This window comes from Salvelinus fontinalis, chromosome 19, assembly GCF_029448725.1.
Source record: "Salvelinus fontinalis isolate EN_2023a chromosome 19, ASM2944872v1, whole genome shotgun sequence".
Lineage (NCBI taxonomy): Eukaryota > Metazoa > Chordata > Actinopteri > Salmoniformes > Salmonidae > Salvelinus > Salvelinus fontinalis.
The window spans coordinates 12,881,319-12,902,065 of record NC_074683.1 but is presented as its reverse complement, the minus strand read 5'-3'; the positions used below and the strand labels follow the sequence as shown (position 1 = coordinate 12,902,065).

Here is a 20,747-nt window from a genome sequence, read left to right as displayed (position 1 = left end):
GCAGGGCCTGTGTGTTCTCCCTCCAGGCTTTAGTGTGTAAAGTGTATGTGTGCGTGTTGCCCTCTAACCTCTGTTCCTGCAGCAGGGCCTGCGCATGCTCCTTGTTCTCCCTCCTCCAGGTGTGCAGCTCGTTCTGCATGGCGTCCATGTCCTCCTGGATGTAGTCCATGATCTTGCCCAGGGGCAGGGCGCTGCGGCACACCGTCTGGATGGACGAGCGCAGCCGTTCGATCTCCCTGGACACCAGCTCCCTCTCCTTCTTCCTGGCCGCCTCCGACACCAGGCTTTGCGTCTGGAGAGAGGGATGAAGGGAAGGATGAATAGATAGATAGGAGAGATGGAGGGATGGATTGAGTGATGGAGGAGAGAAGCCAAGAGATTTTTTACTACAACAGAGTACGGTTACATGCACACAATGTGATTATTGTGGATCATTTAATATAATAGTTTGATTCAGAAGTTTACATGCTTTGCAAGAATAACGATTTCCCCAATAATCCGGTTTACATGGACACATCTGAAATAAGGCTACCTCATGGCACCCTGATAAATGCAGAAAATCGTCCCATGTTTCATAAACTGAAATATCACATTTGTTTACATCCCTGTTAGTGAGCATTTCTCCTTTACCAAGATAAATCAATCCACCTGACAGGTGTGGCACGTCAAGAAGCTGATTAAACAGCATGATCATTACTCAGGTGCACCTTGTGCTGAGGACAATAAAAGGCCACTAAAAATGTGCAGTTTTGTCACACAATACAATGCCACAGATGTATCAAGTTTTAAGGGAGCGTGCAATTGGCATGCTGACTGCGGGAATGTCCACCAGCGCTGTTGCCAGAGAATTGAATAAGTCCCCTCCAACGTCGTTTTAGAGAATTTGGCAGTACATCCAACCGGCTTTGCAACTGCAGACCACGTGTATGGCGTGGGCGAGCGGTTTACTGATGTGAACGATGAATGCATATCTGTACTCCCAGTCATGTGAAATCCATAGATTAGGTCCTAATGAATGTATTTTAAATTGACTGATTTCCTCAGATGAACTGTAACTCAGTCAAATCTTTGAAATTGTTGCAAATTTCTAAGACGCAATCATTCAGTTGTTCCGAACTCACTTCACTCACGCTAAAGAGAGAGGCTTGCACTACCGGTGCTGGCACACGCGCAGATCAAATACACCGCTGGAACGCCGATTAAGGTATTTACATTTCCCCAAAATGTGAACGATTGCTCAGAAAATCAGGTGTTTTAATTTGACCTTACGCAAATTAAGATAAGCAGAGAAAGGTGTTTACATGACAATTGCATAAATCTGCCAACTACCACAAATCAGTTTAATATCAAATTTTTCCTGTAGTCATAGAAAATTAGGATAATCTGGATTTTGGCTAGGGATAGGTCAGTTTCAATTATATGTGAATGGAGTAGTCTTCGATAAGCAGGAATTCATGAATAATTCTGGAAAATTCACATCCGTGAGAGAGAGGAAGGATGGCTGGAGGGATGGAGAGAACCAAAGATTGATGATGATCTTGGACTTTGAAGTACGCAGGGTGGCCGTGGAATGAGAGAAAACCCTGCTACTGCTTGATATTTCCCAGTGTTTCTGAGGCCAAGTTAAGCAAGCCTTTATTGTCCCAGGAAGGGCAATTCATAGTGATAACATTATGGGCTGCGAAGCAACTCTTTATACGTTTTGGATGTCCATAATGAATTCTCTACCTCTTTGCCACTGCCGCACACCTGCAAACGTGCACGCACAAACACTCCTCTCTACCAGATAGGCTACTTCAACCGAATCACATAAACCTTAAGGTATTCTACACTGGCCAGCAAAAAGTATCAAATGCACGGAGCCAGACGCAGGGCTGCATTTAGTGGTTTAGGATTTCAAGGCAAAAAAATGCTAGGCAGGAATTATACAAACCTAGGCTGTATATATAAGGATCGAACGCGTGGCTGAATTGTGCTGGCTAATGTGGGGGGACTAGCTGAAGGCCTCCTCTGTATAGTATGTGGTTGGGGGGTCCTGCTCTGCTATGCCCCAGCCACCCCACAGCCCTCAGCTTCAAGTTGGGAGGGGAGGAGAGTGTAGGGGCTCCCCTTGGCACAGTGAAGGCCAGGGATGTTTACTCAGCTGGGTCTGCAGGTCGGTGTGTGTGTGGGACTGCAGACGCGCAACACACACTAGACGGCACCCACCCGCACTCCTGTGGACTTAAACTCTTGTTTATTTTAGTAACAGGCTGTGGCAGTGAAGTTATTTTACTACAGTATTCAGTAACAACTACTGCACTTATCGCCCTTTCAAGTTTAACTCTTGGGCCAATTTGTGTCATTCTTGCCTCCAGATGGAAACACCTGCTTTTACGGGGCCGTAGAAATCCTACTCCCGCTACAGGACAGTGTAAACTCCTCAACAACTTCCCCTTCAAAACAGACCAACTGTCATGTAGACTGGGTGTTAGGCCGGGTAGGTTAGCAAAACGTATGTTGAGCGCTATTACGCGCTAACTCAATAATTACAACTTAAAAACACACTAAACTACATAGAACTTAACTGTACAAAAAAACACTTCAAACTTCAACTCTGCTGCCTATGCTCTAGGAAACCAGCAAAAATGTCTGACAGGCCGCCTAGTCTCCGCCCTCCCTCTGTGGTTTGCAAAGTGTGCAAGGATTGAAATGTCTAATGGTCGTCCGCAATGTGGGTGGCTTTTCCCTTGGCCCCGTGAACACGGCGGCTACACAAACACGCCACGGCTCATTCGGCCCGCCGGCTGTGGTGGAGCACCGCGGAAGCCAAGCCGGGCTACGCTCTGTTTACTGTCCTCTTGCACGGCCTGAAAACAGAACAAAAAGAAAACTAGTCCCTGGTCTGCGTGGTGCACTCTGTCCAGGCGAGCATAAATCATCCCTTTATAGGGGCCTCTAGTTGGGCTCAGCGCGCTCCTTTTTCTATATTTCACCCCGACCCAAGAACAATATTTATTTAGGGGGGGGCTGGTTTTCCCATTAGCTCATCCAGCCCTGTTGGCCGTGGAGATCCGAGCCGGCAATCCTTCCTGGAAACAGGTGGCTCCCAGCAGAGACCTTGGAGCACTGTGGATCATTTCCCTTTCTATCGGTCTCTCCTGTTTTTTTCCTAGGAGCCCCTAGTCAATCCATTCAGGTAAGGGGTTGTCAGGGATATGTCGTGCATTGCAATCTTGCTTTTCCTTGCACAAGAAAGTGTAAGGAAAAGTAACTACTCCATCCCCTCTGGCTTCATGTTGTAAACAATGTGTTGCTGAGTATATCAATCCAAACCTGAAACTTTGTAAGTACCAGAATGTTTTACTGTTACGTCTTGTGGAAACTGGATTTGATGGGCCTCTAGTCTCATGCCGGGGTTTCAGATCAAAACTTCTCACAGACCTGCTGGCCTGGCGGCAGTGCAGGCTGCTAAGCTACAATGTGGAATTCATCCGAACCCTCTCGTGCCTAATTTGCTTAATGAGAAAATGCATGCAAAGCACATGATTTATGAAGTGGTAATAAAGAGCTGGTGAGAGGGGGTGGGAGAATAACAGTCTTCAAAGTAAGGCTTTTGACAAGAAGAATGGGTTGCATGCGTGAATCCTGTTAGAGACCTACCAACCTCTTGGGCGTCATTAATTAAAGAAACATTAATTTAGCCACCGCTGGACCGTTTCAGGGTGGCGTATCAGCTTTCATAATGATGTAATAAGCCACTTAATCAACCTCAATTATCAGGCGACAAATGTATAAGCCGCACACAGCAACGGTGTAACAACGAGTGGCATGACATACTTCGGGTATATGACAAATTAACATTTCCAGTGACAGTGGTCAGGTAAACGTATGTTTCCTCAGATTGTCTGAGTACTACCATTTTCTCAGTAGTCACAAAAGGATTTCCTTGTCTTATTTCCTTCATCCCCACTTTTATATATAAAAGAACAGACAAAATTTGACACCTACTCATTCCAGGGTTTTTCTTTATTTTTACTATTTTCTACATTGTAGAATAATAGCGAATACATCAGAACTGTGATATAACACATGGAATCATGTAGTAACCAAAAAAGTGTTAAGCAAATCTAAATCTATTTTAGATTTGAGATTCTTCAAAGTAGCCACCCTTTGCCTTGATGACAGCTTTCCACACTTTTGGTATTCTCTCAACCAGCTTTATGAGGTAGTCACCTGGAATGCATTTCCATTAATAGGTGTGCCTTGTTTAAAAGTTACTTTGTGGAATTTCTTTTCTTGATGTGTTTGAGCCAATCAGTTGTGTTGAGAGAAGGTAGGGGCAGAAGATACAGAAGATAGCCCTATTTGGTAAAATAACAAGTTCATATTATGGCAAGAACAGCTCAAATAAGCAAAGAGAAACAGTCCATCATTTACTTTAAGACATGAAGGTCAGTCAATCTGGAAAATTTCAAGATCTTTAAAAGTTTCTTCAAGTGCAGTCACAAAAACCATCAAGCGCTATGATGAAACTGGCTCTTGTGAGTACCGCCACAGGAAAGGAAGAGCCAGAGTTACCTCTGCTGCAGAGGATAAGTTCATTAGAGTTACCAGCCTCAGAAATTACAGGCCAAATAAATGCTTCAGAGTTCAAGTACCAGACACATCTCAACATCGACTGTTCAGAGAAGACTGCATGAATCAAGCCTTCATGGTCAAATTGCTGCAAAGAAACCACTACTAAAATGACACCAATAATAAGAAGAGACTTGCTTTGGCCAAGAAACATGACCAATGGACATCCACCGAGAAGACTGCATGAATCAAGCCTTCATGGTCAAATTGCTGCAAAGAAACCACTACTAAAATGACACCAATAATAAGAAGAGACTTGCTTTGGCCAAGAAACATGACCAATGGACATCAAACCGGTGGAAACCTATCATTTGGTCTGATGAGTCCAAATTTGAGATTTTTGGTTCCACCCACCGTGTCTTTGTGAGACGCAGAGTGAACCGATGATCTCCGCATGTGTAGTTCACACTGTGAAGCATGGCGGAGGTGGTGTGATGGTGCTTTGCTGGTGACACTGTCTGCGATTCATTTAGAATTCAAGGCTAACTTAACCAGCATGGCTACCACAGCATTCTGCAGCAATACGCCATCTCATCTGGTTTGACTATCATTTGTTTTCAACAGGACAATGACCCAAACACATCTCCAGGCTGTGTAAGGGCTATTTGACCAAGAAGGAGAGTGATAGAGTGCTGCATCAGATGACCTAGCCTCCACAATCACCCGACCTCAACCCAATTGAGATGATTTGGGATGAGTTGGGAACTCCTTCAAGACGTTGGAAAAGCTTTCCAGGTGAATCTGGTTGAGAGAATGCCAAGAGTGTGCAAAGCTGTCATCAAGGCAAAGGGTGGCTACTTTGAAGAATTAAAAATATATTTTGATTTATTTAAAATAAAATTGCTTACTATATGATTCCATATATGTTATTTCATAGTTTTGATGTTTTCACTATTATACTACAATGTAGAACATTGTAAAAATAAAGAAAAACCCTTGAATGAGTAGGTGTGTCCAAACTTTTGACTGGTACTGTATATCTCAAAAATGATATTATACAATAGGCTACATGTCGATACCAACTTTCCTTGAGAAAATTGCGCTCAGGTACCTAAAAAAAAGCACAACACCAGTGTTTGAGACCCAACCACCTCCAAGGGTCCTGAAATGTGTCCCCGGAGAGGGTGTCACGTTCCTGACCTTATTTCCTTTGTTCAGTCTTTGTTTAGTTGGTCAGGACGTGAGCTGGGTGGGCATTCTATGTTATGTGTTTCTATGTTTGGTTTAGGGTTGTCTAACTAGCCTGATATGGTTCTCAATCAAAGGCAGGTGTTTTACGTTGTCTCTGATTGGGAACCATATTTAGGTAGGCTGTTCTCACTGTTTGTTTGTGGGTGATTGTTCCTGTTCGTGCGTTCATTGTTTTTCATTTGTTCACATGTTCAGGACTGTTAGCGTTGTTGGTTTCGTTTTGTTCATTGTTTTGTTCGTCTAGAAAAGTATTCGAATAAATATGGATACATACCACGCTGCGCTTTGGTCCTCCGATCCTTCTAACTTATCCTAGGTATTATACCATGAAGCTAGGTATTATACCATGACGATAAGTCTAGTGTTGTTCAGGGGTTTCCTCTTTTTCGGGTAAAAAAGACATTGTCCAAATGTCCAGCAAGATCATAAAAATAGCTAGGAGTCAGTGAGGTGATGAGTGAGGTTAAGGGCAAGGGGGGTTACAGGATGCTAGGGTCAGTGTGTAGCCCCCTAAGGGGCCACAACTGAGCTCCCTGCCCTGGACCCAGGAGTACAAAGGGGAACCTCACCTCCCCCTAGAAAAGACTGCGGACAGAGAAAAAAAAGGCTTGATTAAATTATGGAGGCTACGTCACAAAGGTTGAAGCTGATAAGTTAAGGTTATGTGGTTGGAATCGTTTGACGTGATCAACGCGACTTGAGAAAAATAACACCTGCAATGACATGGTCGGCATTGGAGTCCAATCTCCGAGGGTATTTCTCAGAAACCTTTTCCCATTCCACAGGAATCTCAAAATGCTGCACTTACAAGGGCAATATGGCTAATGGAATTCAGCCGGGTCGTTTCCTTACGTTTCCACAAAAAAAAAAGGTGAATGTTTACAAAGACACAGGCCTGGTGGGGAGAGGACTATTTATTTTCCTGCCGATTCTGTAGAGTATTCTGGCATTTCTCCTCCGTGACTCTCACTCAACAGCCATCCATTTGTGTGCCACGTTTATTTATACATTGCAAACCTTCATCAAGGCTAATTTGATGGGGTAAGAAAAGGGAGAGGGTACAAAAACAATCTTATGAAAACGCAGCTGCTACGAGGGCCCGAGTCTGTCTAAATAAAAAAAGACGGCCTCCGAGAAGTATCCTACAATAATATACAAGTGTTCTGCAAGGTCATGGGGAAGGTCGTCCCCATAAATATACAGCAAATTCTTCTATGGTGCACTTTGTGTGGCGGGATATGGCAAAATACAAGCGCCTTATCTGCTCCAAAAGCCCTTTTATTTACAGCAGTTCAGCCATGTTCTGAAAAAGCATTGGCAATAACAATGGCAAAACTGATTCACGAAGAAGGGGGAAAAAAACATATATAGAGAAGTTATGAAGTTATTAAGTTCCTATTTCCCTAAAAGTTAGAGTAACCAAAGAGTAATAACGCCATACCTGATCAGGGTGTTTGATAAACGTCAGCGTTTAAGAAGGAATCACAGCCCACTGTAATTTCAGACCTGTCACACCGGGGGACGGGGGAAGCTCAATATTTACATTTTTTAACCCTCCATGTTCTCCCGTGATTACAAGAGAGCAACGTCTCTATTACACTGACCCTCAACCCTATCATGTCAGGAAGGAAACCATTATAGTCCTTTATACAGCTGACAAGGCCAGCAATGTTGATGGGGGGGGGGGGTTAGGTGGCGCAAAGTTTGGCCCGTATGAGTAGACATACCTTTCATTCGGACTGCAGTGCGCCACAGCAACACACAACCCTCCATTAGATGCCCTATAACAAGGGATCTGGAATCCCAAAAACCGACAAGGCTGCAATTAGAATAACCCTGTGGGCTGTGCTCAGGTTGCAATTAGAATAACCCTGTGGGCTGTGCTCAGGTTGCAATTAGAATAACCCTGTGGGCTGTGCTCAGGTTGCAATTAGAATAACCCTGTGGGCTGTGCTCAGGTTGTAATTAGAATAACCCTGTGGGCTGTGCTCAGGTTGCACCGGACAACCCCGGGGGGAGGGGTGGGAAGAGTTGCTGGGGCGCACGGCAGTCCGAATAGAATGTATGTCTACTCGTACGAGCCACGCTATGCGCTACCTAACCCCCCACCTCAAAAAAGGTCAATTCAGTCGGATTATTTTGAAATAAAAACTACAAGGGGGCCGCAGTGCAATCTGAAGTATTGGGGTGGGTGTAGGGTGGGGGAGCCGTCCATCCGAAGACCAGCTGGGAATGGGGGGCTCCATCTGCTCTGTCTGCTGTTGAGTCTCTATGAGCTAAACTTGTGACGGAGCCAGAACGCCAGACAGCCTGGCGCACGCTATGGAGATGAGAGCGCTCATTCTTCCCGTTTCCCGCTCATCAGCAGCTGGCCTGGGACAGATGACCTCGCTGGAGAAGAGGGATGGATGAGGGCTGGGGTTGGGAAAAGGGGGGGTAGACAGGGCCTTTCTGCATGAGTGACGGGCGAAAACACAGCATCCATCAGAGTCGGGTGGTCAGCTGGGCAGAGAGCGGAGGAAGCAGCTCGCTTGGGCAGAAAGGACCACCCAAAACAGGCCAAGTCGTACAACCCACATCGCTGGAGCATGGACAAGAAGCCTTCACACCGATTCACTATCCAAATATTGACTGTGAGAGCTCTCTTTGGCCAATAAACACGCTCGGGGGAACAGATGAGGGGCAACAATAAGGGCGTTACGTCAGACTGGAAGTCATGTTCGAAGTAATGAAAAGCCTATCAATTATGAAATGTGGAGACAACAGTTCATGGTTGAAGCACAGGGAGAGGTAGGGCAGGAGGCCAAGGTAGTGGGATGCAGCGTGCCCCCAAAAGGAGGATTCATTTCTAAGGAAGACTCTTAAATTACCCCACAATGGGCATGCAATGTAGTTAAAGGAGTGGTTTACTATTTCTGAAGGAAATCTAAAAATTACGTAAATGGCATGTTATAGAAGGGTGCAGACACTTTGTGATTTCACTTGTTTTTGAGAAACTTACCCCAGCCGCAAAAGACTTCCTCACTGTACACTGTGGGGGCGACCAAAAGACATGAAGAAAAGCTCCAAAAACACCCAAATATGTCCGTTTAGAAACGGACACCCTCTCAGTATAGCGATGTAGGTCTTTAGATGTTGTACACATGAAATTGTGTCATTACGAACTTTATCCGCAAAGTGATATTCAATTTTATGCAACTCGAGCAACTTTCCCCTGTTGTGCTGCTTCTCTGGGGGTAGAGCGCTCGTTCTTCCCGTTTCCCGATCATCAGTAGCTGGCCTGGGACAGATGACCTCGATGGAGAAGAGGGATGGATGAGGGCCTGTGCAGCACAGCTGGTAGAAGAAACCGCTAGAGTCGAACATAACATTGCGGATAAAGTTTCGAATGACACAATTTCATGTGTACAACATCTAAAGACCTACATCGCTGTACTGAGAGGGTGTCTGTTTCTAAAAGGGCATATGGTGGGATCGGACATGATTAACACCCTTGAAAAAGCAAAAATTACTGTATTAAATCATTCAAATACTGAGCTACACTGAATGTACAAAACAATAGGAACACTTGCTCGTTCCATGACATACACTGACCAGGTGAATACATGTGAAAGCTATGATCCCTTATTTATGTCACTGGTTACATCCACTTCAAAATCAATGGTCACCAACCTTTTCTGACTCAAGATCATTTTCTGAGTCAAATTGCAAGTCGAGATCTACCGCGCATATTTTTTTTAAACATTACTTAAAAAAACATAAGCCTATGCAACATTAACCAATTAAAAACAGTTCTGTAGCAATGAGGTATGTGCAGTAGACAGGCCCAATACAAGGCCCAATACATTATACGACTGGCTATTCCCTGCCAATGTTGTTCTCAGACCATTTTGAAATAATATATATATACACGTATTTTTAAATGTGTTACTGTATTTGATCACACTGGTAATAGATAACTTGTTGATTACTTATGAGGCACAGTTGAGTGAGCATATTTAGCTTTTTACATGTTTTACTGGAGTGATGGTCTGCATCTGATGGTCAGTCTGAGGGGAGGGAGGGAGCAGTGGCGAGGCTGCCTCTCACTCGACTCACCGTCCCGCCGCTCTCCCTCCGAGAGAAGAGGACACAGTCTTCCAGCTGATGGCAAAACTCGCACTGCATCATTTCTGCCTCATGCACCAATTCATGCTGTTACTCCTATGACCAGAGAAAGTGATATATTCCTTGATATTAAAAAAGACCCAAGTCCCTAATAATAACAGCGTAAGCTTATCGGAACACTTTGCTATAGTCATTCACTGCAGCTGCAGTGTTGGTTGTAGCTTGAGTGGAAGTAAGGAGAACGCGCATTCTATGGTTTATAAAAGTGTTGACAGTGCTGAATAGCAACGTAAACATGAACTTACTCATAAAAACAGAATCTCTTTGCTGTAAATGTTGAGTCTCTCTCTAGTCGTGGTTTTAAAAGTTTTGAAATCTCACAGTGTCAACTTTGCTGTGCGTTCAAGGCTTTTATTTTTATTTAATTTTAACAGTCTATGGCTCGAGGAAACCGTGCAGACACGGTGATCTGAGCTATCTGATTGGCTAGCGCTAGGTCAGTAGGTGTACTTGACTTGCTCCCCGGGCCTGCCGGGTAGGCAGAGTTCTACCTTCAGACTCATGAAAAAAAAAAAAAAAAAATGGGAACACTTTTCCTTCTCAGCGCTAGGGCTTGTTGTTTTTACAGAAATGTTTGGTGATCAACTAGGATTCCCTTGGAGATCGACCAGTTGGTGAACACTGGTGTAGATGAAGGAAAGGAGACATGGCTTAAAAATCCATCTTTAACCCAAGACAATTGAGACATGGATTGTGTATGTGTACCATTCAGATGGTGAATGGGCAAGACAAAATATGGAAGTGCCTTTGAACCGGGTATGGTAGTAGGTGCCAGATGTGGTTTGAGTGTGTCAAGAACTGTAACACTGCTAGGTTTTTCACGCTCAACAGTTTCCCGTGTGTATTAAGAATGGTTCACCACCCTAAGGACATCCAGCCAAATTGACAAAACTGTGGGAAGCATTGAAGTGAACATGGGCCAGCATCCCTGGAATGCTTTCGACAGCTTGTAGTCTATGCCCCGACGAATTGAGGTTGATGTAAGGGCAAACGTGTGTGCAACTCAATATTAGGAAGGTGTGCCTAATGTTTAGTACACTCAATGTATATTGTATGCTCCATTTAAAAAATATATATATTTTATACTAATACAATTGCCCAGAGAACGACATTTAACAAGTAATATATTTATTTCTCAAATTATTGGACACCCCTGTTTACAATGCCTTTCACCTTCCGAGTATAACGACAGACTTTTTCTAAAATGTTTTATGGGATTGGAGAACACATTGGAAGGGATCTTAGACCAATCCGCCTTTCAGAATCCTTCCAGATACTTGAAATCCTTCATCTGCCCTCGTCAATTCAAACCACAGGATTTCAATGGTTTTCAGGTCCGGAGAGAGAGATTGGCATTGCAGAATGTTGATTTTGTGGCCAATTAAGCATTTAATTGAATTTTTAGGTGTGCTTGGGGTTGTCTTGCTGGAAGATCCACTAGCGGCCAAGTTTCAGCCTCCTGGCAGAGGCAACAAGGTTTTTGGCAAATATATCCTGGTACTGGGTAAAGTTCATGATGCCGTTTACCTTAACAAGGGCCCTAGGACCAGTGGAAGCAAAATAGCTCCATAACATAAAGATCCACCACCATATTTTACAGTAGGTATGGGGTTCTTTTCTGCTCATGCATTCTCATTTCAACACCAAACCTACCATAGGTGTGCGTGACCAAAGAGCTCAATTTTCTCTGAGCAATTGTATTAATATAAAATAAGATAATTTCTAAAATAAATTTAGCATTCAATATAGCGCAGTATATTTTAAATACTTTTTGTTCATCTTTATCAAGGGTGTCAATTTCAGACCCTACTTTATTTGGGTGTTTTTGGAGCTTTTGTTGGTTGGTATGAAAGTGAGCTGTGTTTGCGTGTGATCAGGGGTGTATTCATTCTGAGCCGATTATGTTGAAAAACGTTTCTTAAAAACGGAAGTAAACAAAACCAAAAAGGGATAAACATATCTGAATTTGTCCAATAGAAATTCTCATTTGCAACTGTTGGACTAATGATTACACCCTAGATCAGCTAGATGCAGGCAAGAGTGTGCAAGGCGGTATTGAATGGCACGGTCATCATTGATTATTCAAATTTTTCTCGCGACCTGTGTACCTATGTTGTAAACTTTCATTCATAGGCTAGGTTGTAGCGACCTTATGATGGGTATAGGGAAAATTTGAGTATCATGTAGTCATCCGCCCTCATCTTAAACGGCACCGACCGCCACTAATATGGGCACAATCACCTTGCTCTCTTTTCACTAATGGGCATACATCTTGTGATGTATTTAAATGATGGCTTACCCCTCGTTTCTCTTACTTGCGTCATACAGCAAAGTATCATCGCCGACCCTCCACCTCCCCCAGCTGAAGGCTGTCATCAGAACCTCTTTCTCCCAGCTGGTGAGTTGATGCCAGCTGCCCAGCATAGGGCTACCTGCCATCCCGGCATCTGGCTATGGGGGCCGTCTATTGGAGACAAGGCCATCTCTCAAACTATTTACTAAACTTTCAAATTTGCATTTTAGTCTCAGTTGTTCATTCAGTTAAGCCTGTACTCACTTCAAGTAAACATTTTTACTGCACTGGGCCTTTAAAATCGATGCAGCTCATTCAAATCCATTTTCCATTACAAATTATACAATTCGGTCAGTATGGGAGCAAGAAATATATCTATACACTTTCTCTCAAACTGGTTGTTGTGACATGGCACTAGATAAGCCTAATTTAGATAGCTTTCGCAACACTTTCTCAGCCAATAACACTTACAAAACACAAAATGTGAAACGAGCGCATTAAATTAGTACACAAAGGGTTGAGACATCTCGCTGATGCAATCAACCCACTTTATGTTGTTGTTTCTCTAGCTCCACTGAAGTGATCAAGATTTTCAATAGGTTTTTTGCAATTACACTTCACTCCATTTGCGATATGCTTTCTTTAGCTAATAGACTGTACGCTTTCGGTTTTGCAACCCCACATCCCTAAGGTACTGAATTTCCAGAAATAACAGTTTGTACGCTGATTGAGAGATATGGAAACATCTAGAACTGAGTCACAGGGAGAGGAATGAGAGTTGTCAGTCGTTATGGCGTCATTGCATTGCCCTCTAGTGGAGATCAAGATCACTACATCTTACCTGGTCTTTGGCCTTTGGAGATGATGATGTTTCAAAGTCTTTCTTGGTTTCAAGGATTTTTTTCACCAGCCCACCTGTGGATAAACAAGGTGCAGGAGTTTTAAAAGTGTTGGTAATTTACAGTGCCATTGATATAAACCAAATTGTAGAAATACGTACTAGAATTCTTAGCACCTACAAGATCAAATAAAGTGATTGTTTGGCTTGTAAGATTGCTTACCATGCTTCTCATCGCCTTGAAGTCCCACTGAAGGGTCCTGTGGAAGAACAAAAAAGTGGCGTAGCAATTAAAAATATTTAGAATGAACAATGCTGATGCCCTCTTCTCTTGGTTGCAACTTATAATAGTTTTAGGGCCTGAAATATGTTTCTATATGTTCAACTTCCAACATTAAACCACGAGAGCTTGGGCCTGGATGTGCAAAAGTAATAGAGGTATGGCATTCTCATATCTATTTTTCATAACGTAAAAGAAGAGAGATATGCATAGTTGAAGACGGAAGTTTACATACACTTAAGTTGGAGTCATTAAAACTCGTATTTCAACCACTCCACAAATTTCTTGTCGGTTAGGACATCTACTTTGTGCATGTCATTTTTCCAACAATTGTTTACAGACAGACTATTTCACTTATAATTCCAGTGGGTCAGAAGTTTACATATACTAAGTTGTCTGTGCCTTTAAACAGCTTGGAAAATTCCAGAAAATGATGTCATGGCTTTAGAAGCTTCTGATAGGCTAATTGACATCATTTGAGTAAATTGGAGGTGTACCTGTGGATGTATTTCAAGGACTACCTTCAAACTCAGTGCCTCTTTGCTATACATCATGGGGAAATCAAAGGAAATCAGCCAAGACCTCAGAAAATAAAAATGTAGACCTCCACGAGTCTGGTTCATCCTTGGGAGCAATTTCCAGACACCTGAAGGTACCACCTTCATCTGTACAAACAATAGTACGCAAGTATAAACACCATGGGACCACGCAGCCGTCATACCGCTCAGGAAGGAAACATGTTCTGTCTCCTAGAGATGAACGTACTTTTGTGCGAAAAGTGCAAATCAATCCCAGAACAACAAAGGACCTTGTGAAGATGCTGGAGGAAACAAGTACAAAAGTATCTATATCCACAGTAAAACGAGTCCTATATCAACATAACCTGAAAGGCCGCTCAGCAAGGAAGAAGCCACTGCTCCAAAACAGCCATAAAAAAGCCAGACTACGGTTTGCAACTGCACATGGGGACAAAGATCGTACTTTTTGGAGTAATGTCCTCTGGTCTGATGAAACAAAAATAGAACTGTTTGGTCATAATGACCATCGTTATGTTTGGAGGAAAAAGGGGGGAGACTTTCAAGCCGAAGACCACCATCTCAACCGTGAAGCACAGGGGTGGTAGCATCATGTTGTGGGGGTGCTTTGCTGCAGGAGGGATTGGTGCACTTCACAAAATAGATGGCATCATGAGTCTGGAAAATTATGTGGATATATTGAAGCAACATCTCAAGACAGTCAGGAAGTTAAAGCTTGGTCGCAAATGGGTCTTCCAAATGGCTGAAACGTTTGACCCAAGTTAAGCAATGTAAAGGCAATGCTACCAAATACTAATTGAGTGTATGTAAACTTCTGACCCACTGGGAATGTGATGAAAGAAATAAAAGCTGAAATAAATCACTCTCTCTCCTACTTTTCTGACATTTCACATTCTTAAAATAAAGTGGTGATCCTAACTGACCTAAGACAGGGAATTTTTACTAGGATTAAATGTCAGGAATTATGAAAAACTGAGTTGATATGTATTTGGCTAAGGTGTATGTAAACTTCCGACTTCAACTGTATGTGCTCCCTCACCATCTCCATGTCGGGCATGTCGGGGGGAGGAGGGGCAGCCTCCTCCACCACAAACTGCTCATCTTCATCCTCCTCATCCTCAGAGAGCTTCTTCCCCTCCATGATGACAGCCGCCGGGGGCTTGGCACTGGTCAGCCTGCAACACACACACAGGGCTTAAAGGGGGCAATGGAGCAAAGCACATATAATTTTCTCGGGCCCGGGTTCAGTCGCTAAACATTGTGAAACTTTGCAGATAGAAATGTCATGAAATAGAGCTGACGTGACTCCTAAATCTACATGTTTTCGCTAAATCATACATTTTGAAAAGTTCCAAAATGTTGTGAGCTGAATGCAGTGCTGCTATGCTGACAACTGTATCATTCATAGTGACACAGGAAGTAAAAAAGTACGAGGGGAGGTCACCTTTCGGCTGGGGTCACGTCAGCATAGCTCTCCTGCCTCTTGAACCGAGGAGGGGCGGGCCGTGCGCTGTTGGGCCGAGGTATCCTTCGGTTGCTGGTTGGGAAGATGAGAAGTCAAGCCACACTAATGAATGATCAGCCACAGTCAGAATAATGGGGAATATTTAAGATGAATAAAGTTAACATTTAGTTAAGAGTAAATAACAATGCTTAGCATATTTATATGTTTTCCCTTTCTGTAACACACATTTCAAGTTTTTATTTTATTTTTTATATTTATATTTTACCAGGTAAGTTGACTGAGAACACGTTCTCATTTGCAGCAACGACCTGGGGAATAGTTACAGGGGAGAGGAGGGGGATGAATGAGCCAATTGTAAAAGTTCTATTTGTGACACAAATTTGTGTCACGGGTTGATGGTCACTTGACTCTCGACTGTTATTTATTAAACTCATTCTGTCGATAGTGATTGGCGTCAGACTGAAGGTACACTGATATTATATTGACAACCTTATGACCATTGTTTGATTCTGTAGCAGCTGGCAAAGTCACAGTCTTTTGTTGTGACTTTGTACAAGCCTCTCTGGGTGGTATTTACAGAACATTTGGTACTGTGTGATTAGAGGGCCCGTTAGACATTTTCTATGCTGGAGGGTGTTTTCCATGTTGCAACTTCTATTAAACCAACTTGATTTATGATTAACCATATATCCTCAACTGCTCTCCTTTTTGTTCACCTGGAAATTCCTTTAACAGTCAGTAAACCCAACTCTCTCTCACCAATATCCGCTACTATATATAGCAGGGTTTCTCAAAGCGGATCATGGGGACACACTGTGTAAGATGTACTGTACTTTAATTGAGCATCAATTCAACACCAGGAATTAGCCATCAGATTGGTTGGTTCAGGAGAACCATTTAACCAAGAGACTCTGGGAATCACATATCTTCAAAGAATCACAGATATTCTTAAGCTAGATAGACAGGATCGGAACAGTGTGAAAAGTTACTGCATTTAGTTAGAACAACTATTCACATACTAGCCAGTTCATTCAGTCTAATTGGAGAAGCTGGTTGTAGTGAGAACATGAAAATAGAGTGGTCCCCAGAACGAGAGTTGAGAAACCCTACTCTATTGGGACCTCAATTGCAACACTAACCATTCAGTCAGCCACTCACTCTACCATGGGATAGCATGTGTTTGATGTTACGCTGAGAAGAATATAATTGAGAGTGGGGACTAGCAGAGCAATTTGTTGTGGTGTAAAAGAGAGAGAAAGTGGCTAATCAAATGTAATGAGGGGGTTGAGAATACACAGGGTTGCGTCCCAAATGAGACCCTATTCACTAGATTTAGTGCACTACTTTTGCACTACCTGGGCACTCTGTAGGGAATAGGGTGCCATTTGGGACAAATACAGTGTTAAGTGCGCCCGTTGAGTGCGCGGTTGATCAAAAAGGAGAAAGTGGAGGGTTCGCATCAGTGAATGGAGTTTTTTGTTTTTGTAGCATGTTTCAAAACTCTTTCTATCCCACCGAGAAGAAATTGGCCAAAACTTTAGTTTTAAGCAGTGAGTTTATGGGAGACCATTTCAATTGTTGCTGACTGTGCAAATTGAGCAGTGCCCTCAACAGGGCATACAATTAACACTTGACAAATGTGGGTAGATTTTAGCTATTGGCGGGTACGAATGTCTATTTCACCAGACACTTAGGTGGGTGGTCAATTTGCAGGACTCTACATTGCGAGCATCACATGTCAAAAGCCAAGTAAGGGCACATGTGCAAGTTGTGATTTATAGCAGAGAAATGTTGCAGTAGCTGTTTTCATAGTATTTCTGCCGTTTTGTTTCATAACTGCAACACCGATGGCTGGGGAGTTAAGTGCAGATAGATATATTTTTGGAGGGGCTGCACACAGGCTTAACAGTTGGTCTAATTTACTCGAAAGTCTACAAAAGTAAGACTGTCCTCATATTTTCTGACTATTTAAAATGTTTTGTTCATAAGCTCGGTTGTTTTTCCATGTTTGTTTGAGTCCGCTGCTTCAAATGATAAAGAGACGCATCTACTACTAGTCAGTTCCAAAATCTCACACACAGACAACTTGAGAGGCCCCCTTACCACGGTAACCTACCGCCCTTAAAGGAGCAACTGAACATTTTCTCATCTGATATTTTGGTTAAAATGAAATTACTTCCTTACTAATACATTTCTTGTTTTAGAAACATTACAAAGCATGGTTGGTCATCTGTTTTTAAATATTTTTTTTTATGTAATTATGGACCCAAAAAGAGTTTTGCTGGTAAAAAAAAAAAATCTGAGTGGCTAGTAGAATTAAAAAAAAATCAACCTGAAACAGTGGCTGGTTGACCAAAAATAAAAAAATGTTAGGCCATGGCCCTCAAACCTTGCTAACTGGCTTAAATCAACTGTCAAACACCACACAGACCTGTGGGCCATGTGGGCTGGCACTGCGTCTGTGGCATCGCCGTTCTCCAGGGGGACCGGCCTCTCTGCCAACGGAGTGTCTCCATCTACAACAACACAACATGATGCTGACATGAGAACACACCACCTCACATCTTTCATTGTAACTTACAATCGATGGACTTGATAGCAAGAACTGCTGATGTATAGGGCTTACAGAACAGAGACACATAAAAATGTCCACCGTGGATGACTAAATGAAAAAGACACACCAGCGCCATCTACTGAGAGAAGGTATAGGTGCAGTGAGAGAAATACTCACCTCCTTCTCCATCAGACTCTTCTGGAAAAGAGGCGACAAAAAAAGTATTCGATTTTTTTTCTTTGTTTCTCTACTCATATTATTGTGTAAACAGAAGTATGACTTTAGTGAAAGGCTAGAAGGCTGGGATATTTGAGAGGAGCAGAGGGGTCGGAGAGAGGGGTTTTTACCTTGTGGGACTCCTGCTTTGGGCATGCGCCTCTGCCCCTTAGCAGATGAAGGCCGGGGTATTCTGGCTGGACTGTCAGACTGAGGAGAGGAGGAGGAGAGTAGAAGAAAGGATGACTGAATAAGTGTCCCCCATTCATGTTTATAAGTGCACACACACACACACACTTGTAAACATGCAGGGTTATTCTTAGAAAAAGAAGGACAGAGGCAGCCCCGTTTTGAAAATAAGAGGTTACCTGCTTGTCTGTGACTTCTGCGACCTATAAAAAAAAGAAGACATTTGATTAGCAATTGAATCCAGGCGTGTCCGAAACTGCCACCAAACAGCGCTACAATGGAAGTAAAGTAGTAGGAAACCAAGCTCCTATGGTAAATGACATAGCACTATTTCCAAAGCAGGCAACCGTAGTAAAGCAGGTAAGCTACGCTAGGCAACCGTAGTAAACTCCCACGGAAAACACTCATACCGTACTACCCAGTTTACCCCTCCCAGTTCTATGCTTTATAGCTCTAGGGAGCGAGACTAGGGAGCATTAAGCTAGACGGCCACGGACGAGATACCTCTTCAGCTGTATCAATAGGCTCCAGTGGAAGCTTCCAGTGGCAAGGAGCACAGAAATCAACCATTATCACACTGAAAGGCCAAATGTGTCTATTTCTATGGATGGCAATTTCGTCCTGGTCTATGGCCATGCGGTACGAACACGAGTGGTCTAAGGTAGCTAAGTCAAATCTGACACACAACTAAAGCACATTCAACATCAGTTCATGAATGTAGTGATAGTCTGTAGCCGTCTGAGAAAAATGTGGAGACTTCTTTTTCCATCTCTGGTGGTTTAACCTCTTTTACTGAATGAAGAGTGCTGTAGATTACAGCAGTTTTTGAAAAATATGGACCAAAAACCTATATATGCAATTTAGCAGACGCTTTTATCCAAAGCGACTTGCAGTCATGCGTGCATACATTTTACGTATGGGTCGTCCCAGGAATCGAACCCACTACCCTGGCGTTACAAGCGGCATGTTCTACTAACTGAGCTACAATGGACCACAATCCTAATCTGATGTATTCTATCCTAGCAACAAGCAAAGCTGAAGAGCCCTTGAAATGAAATGAAGCAAGCGAGTGAATTAGCATCCACTAACACAAATGAAGACAGAGCAATTACAGCAAAGACTGATACAAATGAATGTATCAAATTGTATTTGTCACGCTTTGTAAACACTTCATAAACAACAGTGAAATGCCTACTGTTGAGTGAAATGCCTACAACGCAGAGAAAAACAATAGAAAAATAATAACAAGGAATAAACATATATAACTTTGCTATATACACAGGGTACTAATGCAGAGTCGATGTGCAGGGGTACAAGGTAATTGAGGTAGATATGTACATATAGGTAGGGTTAGTAACTAGACAACAGCATAGATAATAAACAGTAGCAGCAGCATAAGTTATGAGTCAAAAGAGGTAGTGAAAAAAGGGTCAACGCAGATAGTCTGGGTAGTTATTTGGTTAAATATGTAGCAGTCTTATGGCTTGGGGGTTCTGTTCGATCCAGACTTGGTGCATCGGTATTGCTTGCCGTGCAGTGTTTAGGGACTTCCTGACACCGCCTGGTATAGTGGTCTTGGATGGCAGGGAGTTTGGCCCCAATGTAGTACTGGGCTGTACACACTACCCTCTGTAGTGCAGTTGCCGTGATGAAGCCAGTCCAGTTGCTCTCAATGGTGCAGCTGACGATACGTTAAGGATCTGAGGGCCCATGCCAAATCTTTTCAGACTCCTGAGGGGGAAGAGGCGTTGTCGTGCCTTTCTTCACGACTGTGTTGGTGCGTGTGGCCCATGTTTATTCCTTAGTAATGTTGACACTGAGGACATTGATGCTCTCTACCCGCTCTACTACAGCCCCGTCGATATGGATGGGGGCATGCTCAGGATGCATGTTAGGGATGAGACAAATAAACAATTTTTCCTAACATTTAAAAGTGTCATTCTTTAAAATCGGTTTTCCGTTAAAACGATAAGAAATATTCGTAATATTCCATGTGAATGCACAATGCAGAATATGGTCCTATTGCGTATGAATAATACTATCTTAGGCAGTCATAATTACAGTAGGCAATCGGTATACTGACATACTAAGAGCAATGAAACAAATGACCCTGGTCTTAAATGCAACCAATAGCATAGTCCAATGAAAAGAGTGGAGACACAGATTGCACAATGAGGAAATTACAGAAATTGTATTTTAAAATATTGTGAAAGGCCTTTTAGCTGTGGCCTGCTGTTCATTGACAGCCACAACTAATCAGCTGTTTGATATTTGTCGCGCGTGCTGCCTGACTGTAGGCCTACGCGCTCGTGATGTGATACAACACAACCCACAGCAATTTTTTAAATAAGCAATTGATCCTCTCTGGGTCAATGATGCTCTCTGGTGTAGTAATTTCAAT

At 42.9% G+C, this 20,747-nt stretch overlaps 1 protein-coding gene across 2 annotated transcripts in view; it reads right to left on the bottom strand.

Annotated features, from left to right (window-relative positions):
- LOC129816396 (TRAF3-interacting protein 1-like) overlaps positions 1–20,747 on the bottom strand; it is a 42,936-nt gene that overhangs the window by 5,860 nt on the left and 16,329 nt on the right. Inside the window, exons 7-15 of one of the 2 annotated variants that reach the window (XM_055870834.1) lie at positions 18,526–18,549; positions 18,289–18,367; positions 18,119–18,139; positions 17,819–17,903; positions 15,367–15,459; positions 14,962–15,097; positions 13,330–13,366; positions 13,110–13,183; positions 69–292 (exon numbers count right to left, since the gene is read on the bottom strand). In XM_055870834.1, coding sequence (XP_055726809.1) covers positions 69–292; positions 13,110–13,183; positions 13,330–13,366; positions 14,962–15,097; positions 15,367–15,459; positions 17,819–17,903; positions 18,119–18,139; positions 18,289–18,367; positions 18,526–18,549 — 773 coding nt within the window. The remainder of the gene's footprint in view (positions 1–68; positions 293–13,109; positions 13,184–13,329; positions 13,367–14,961; positions 15,098–15,366; positions 15,460–17,818; positions 17,904–18,118; positions 18,140–18,288; positions 18,368–18,525; positions 18,550–20,747) is intronic. The other variant, XM_055870835.1, reaches the window with a different exon arrangement.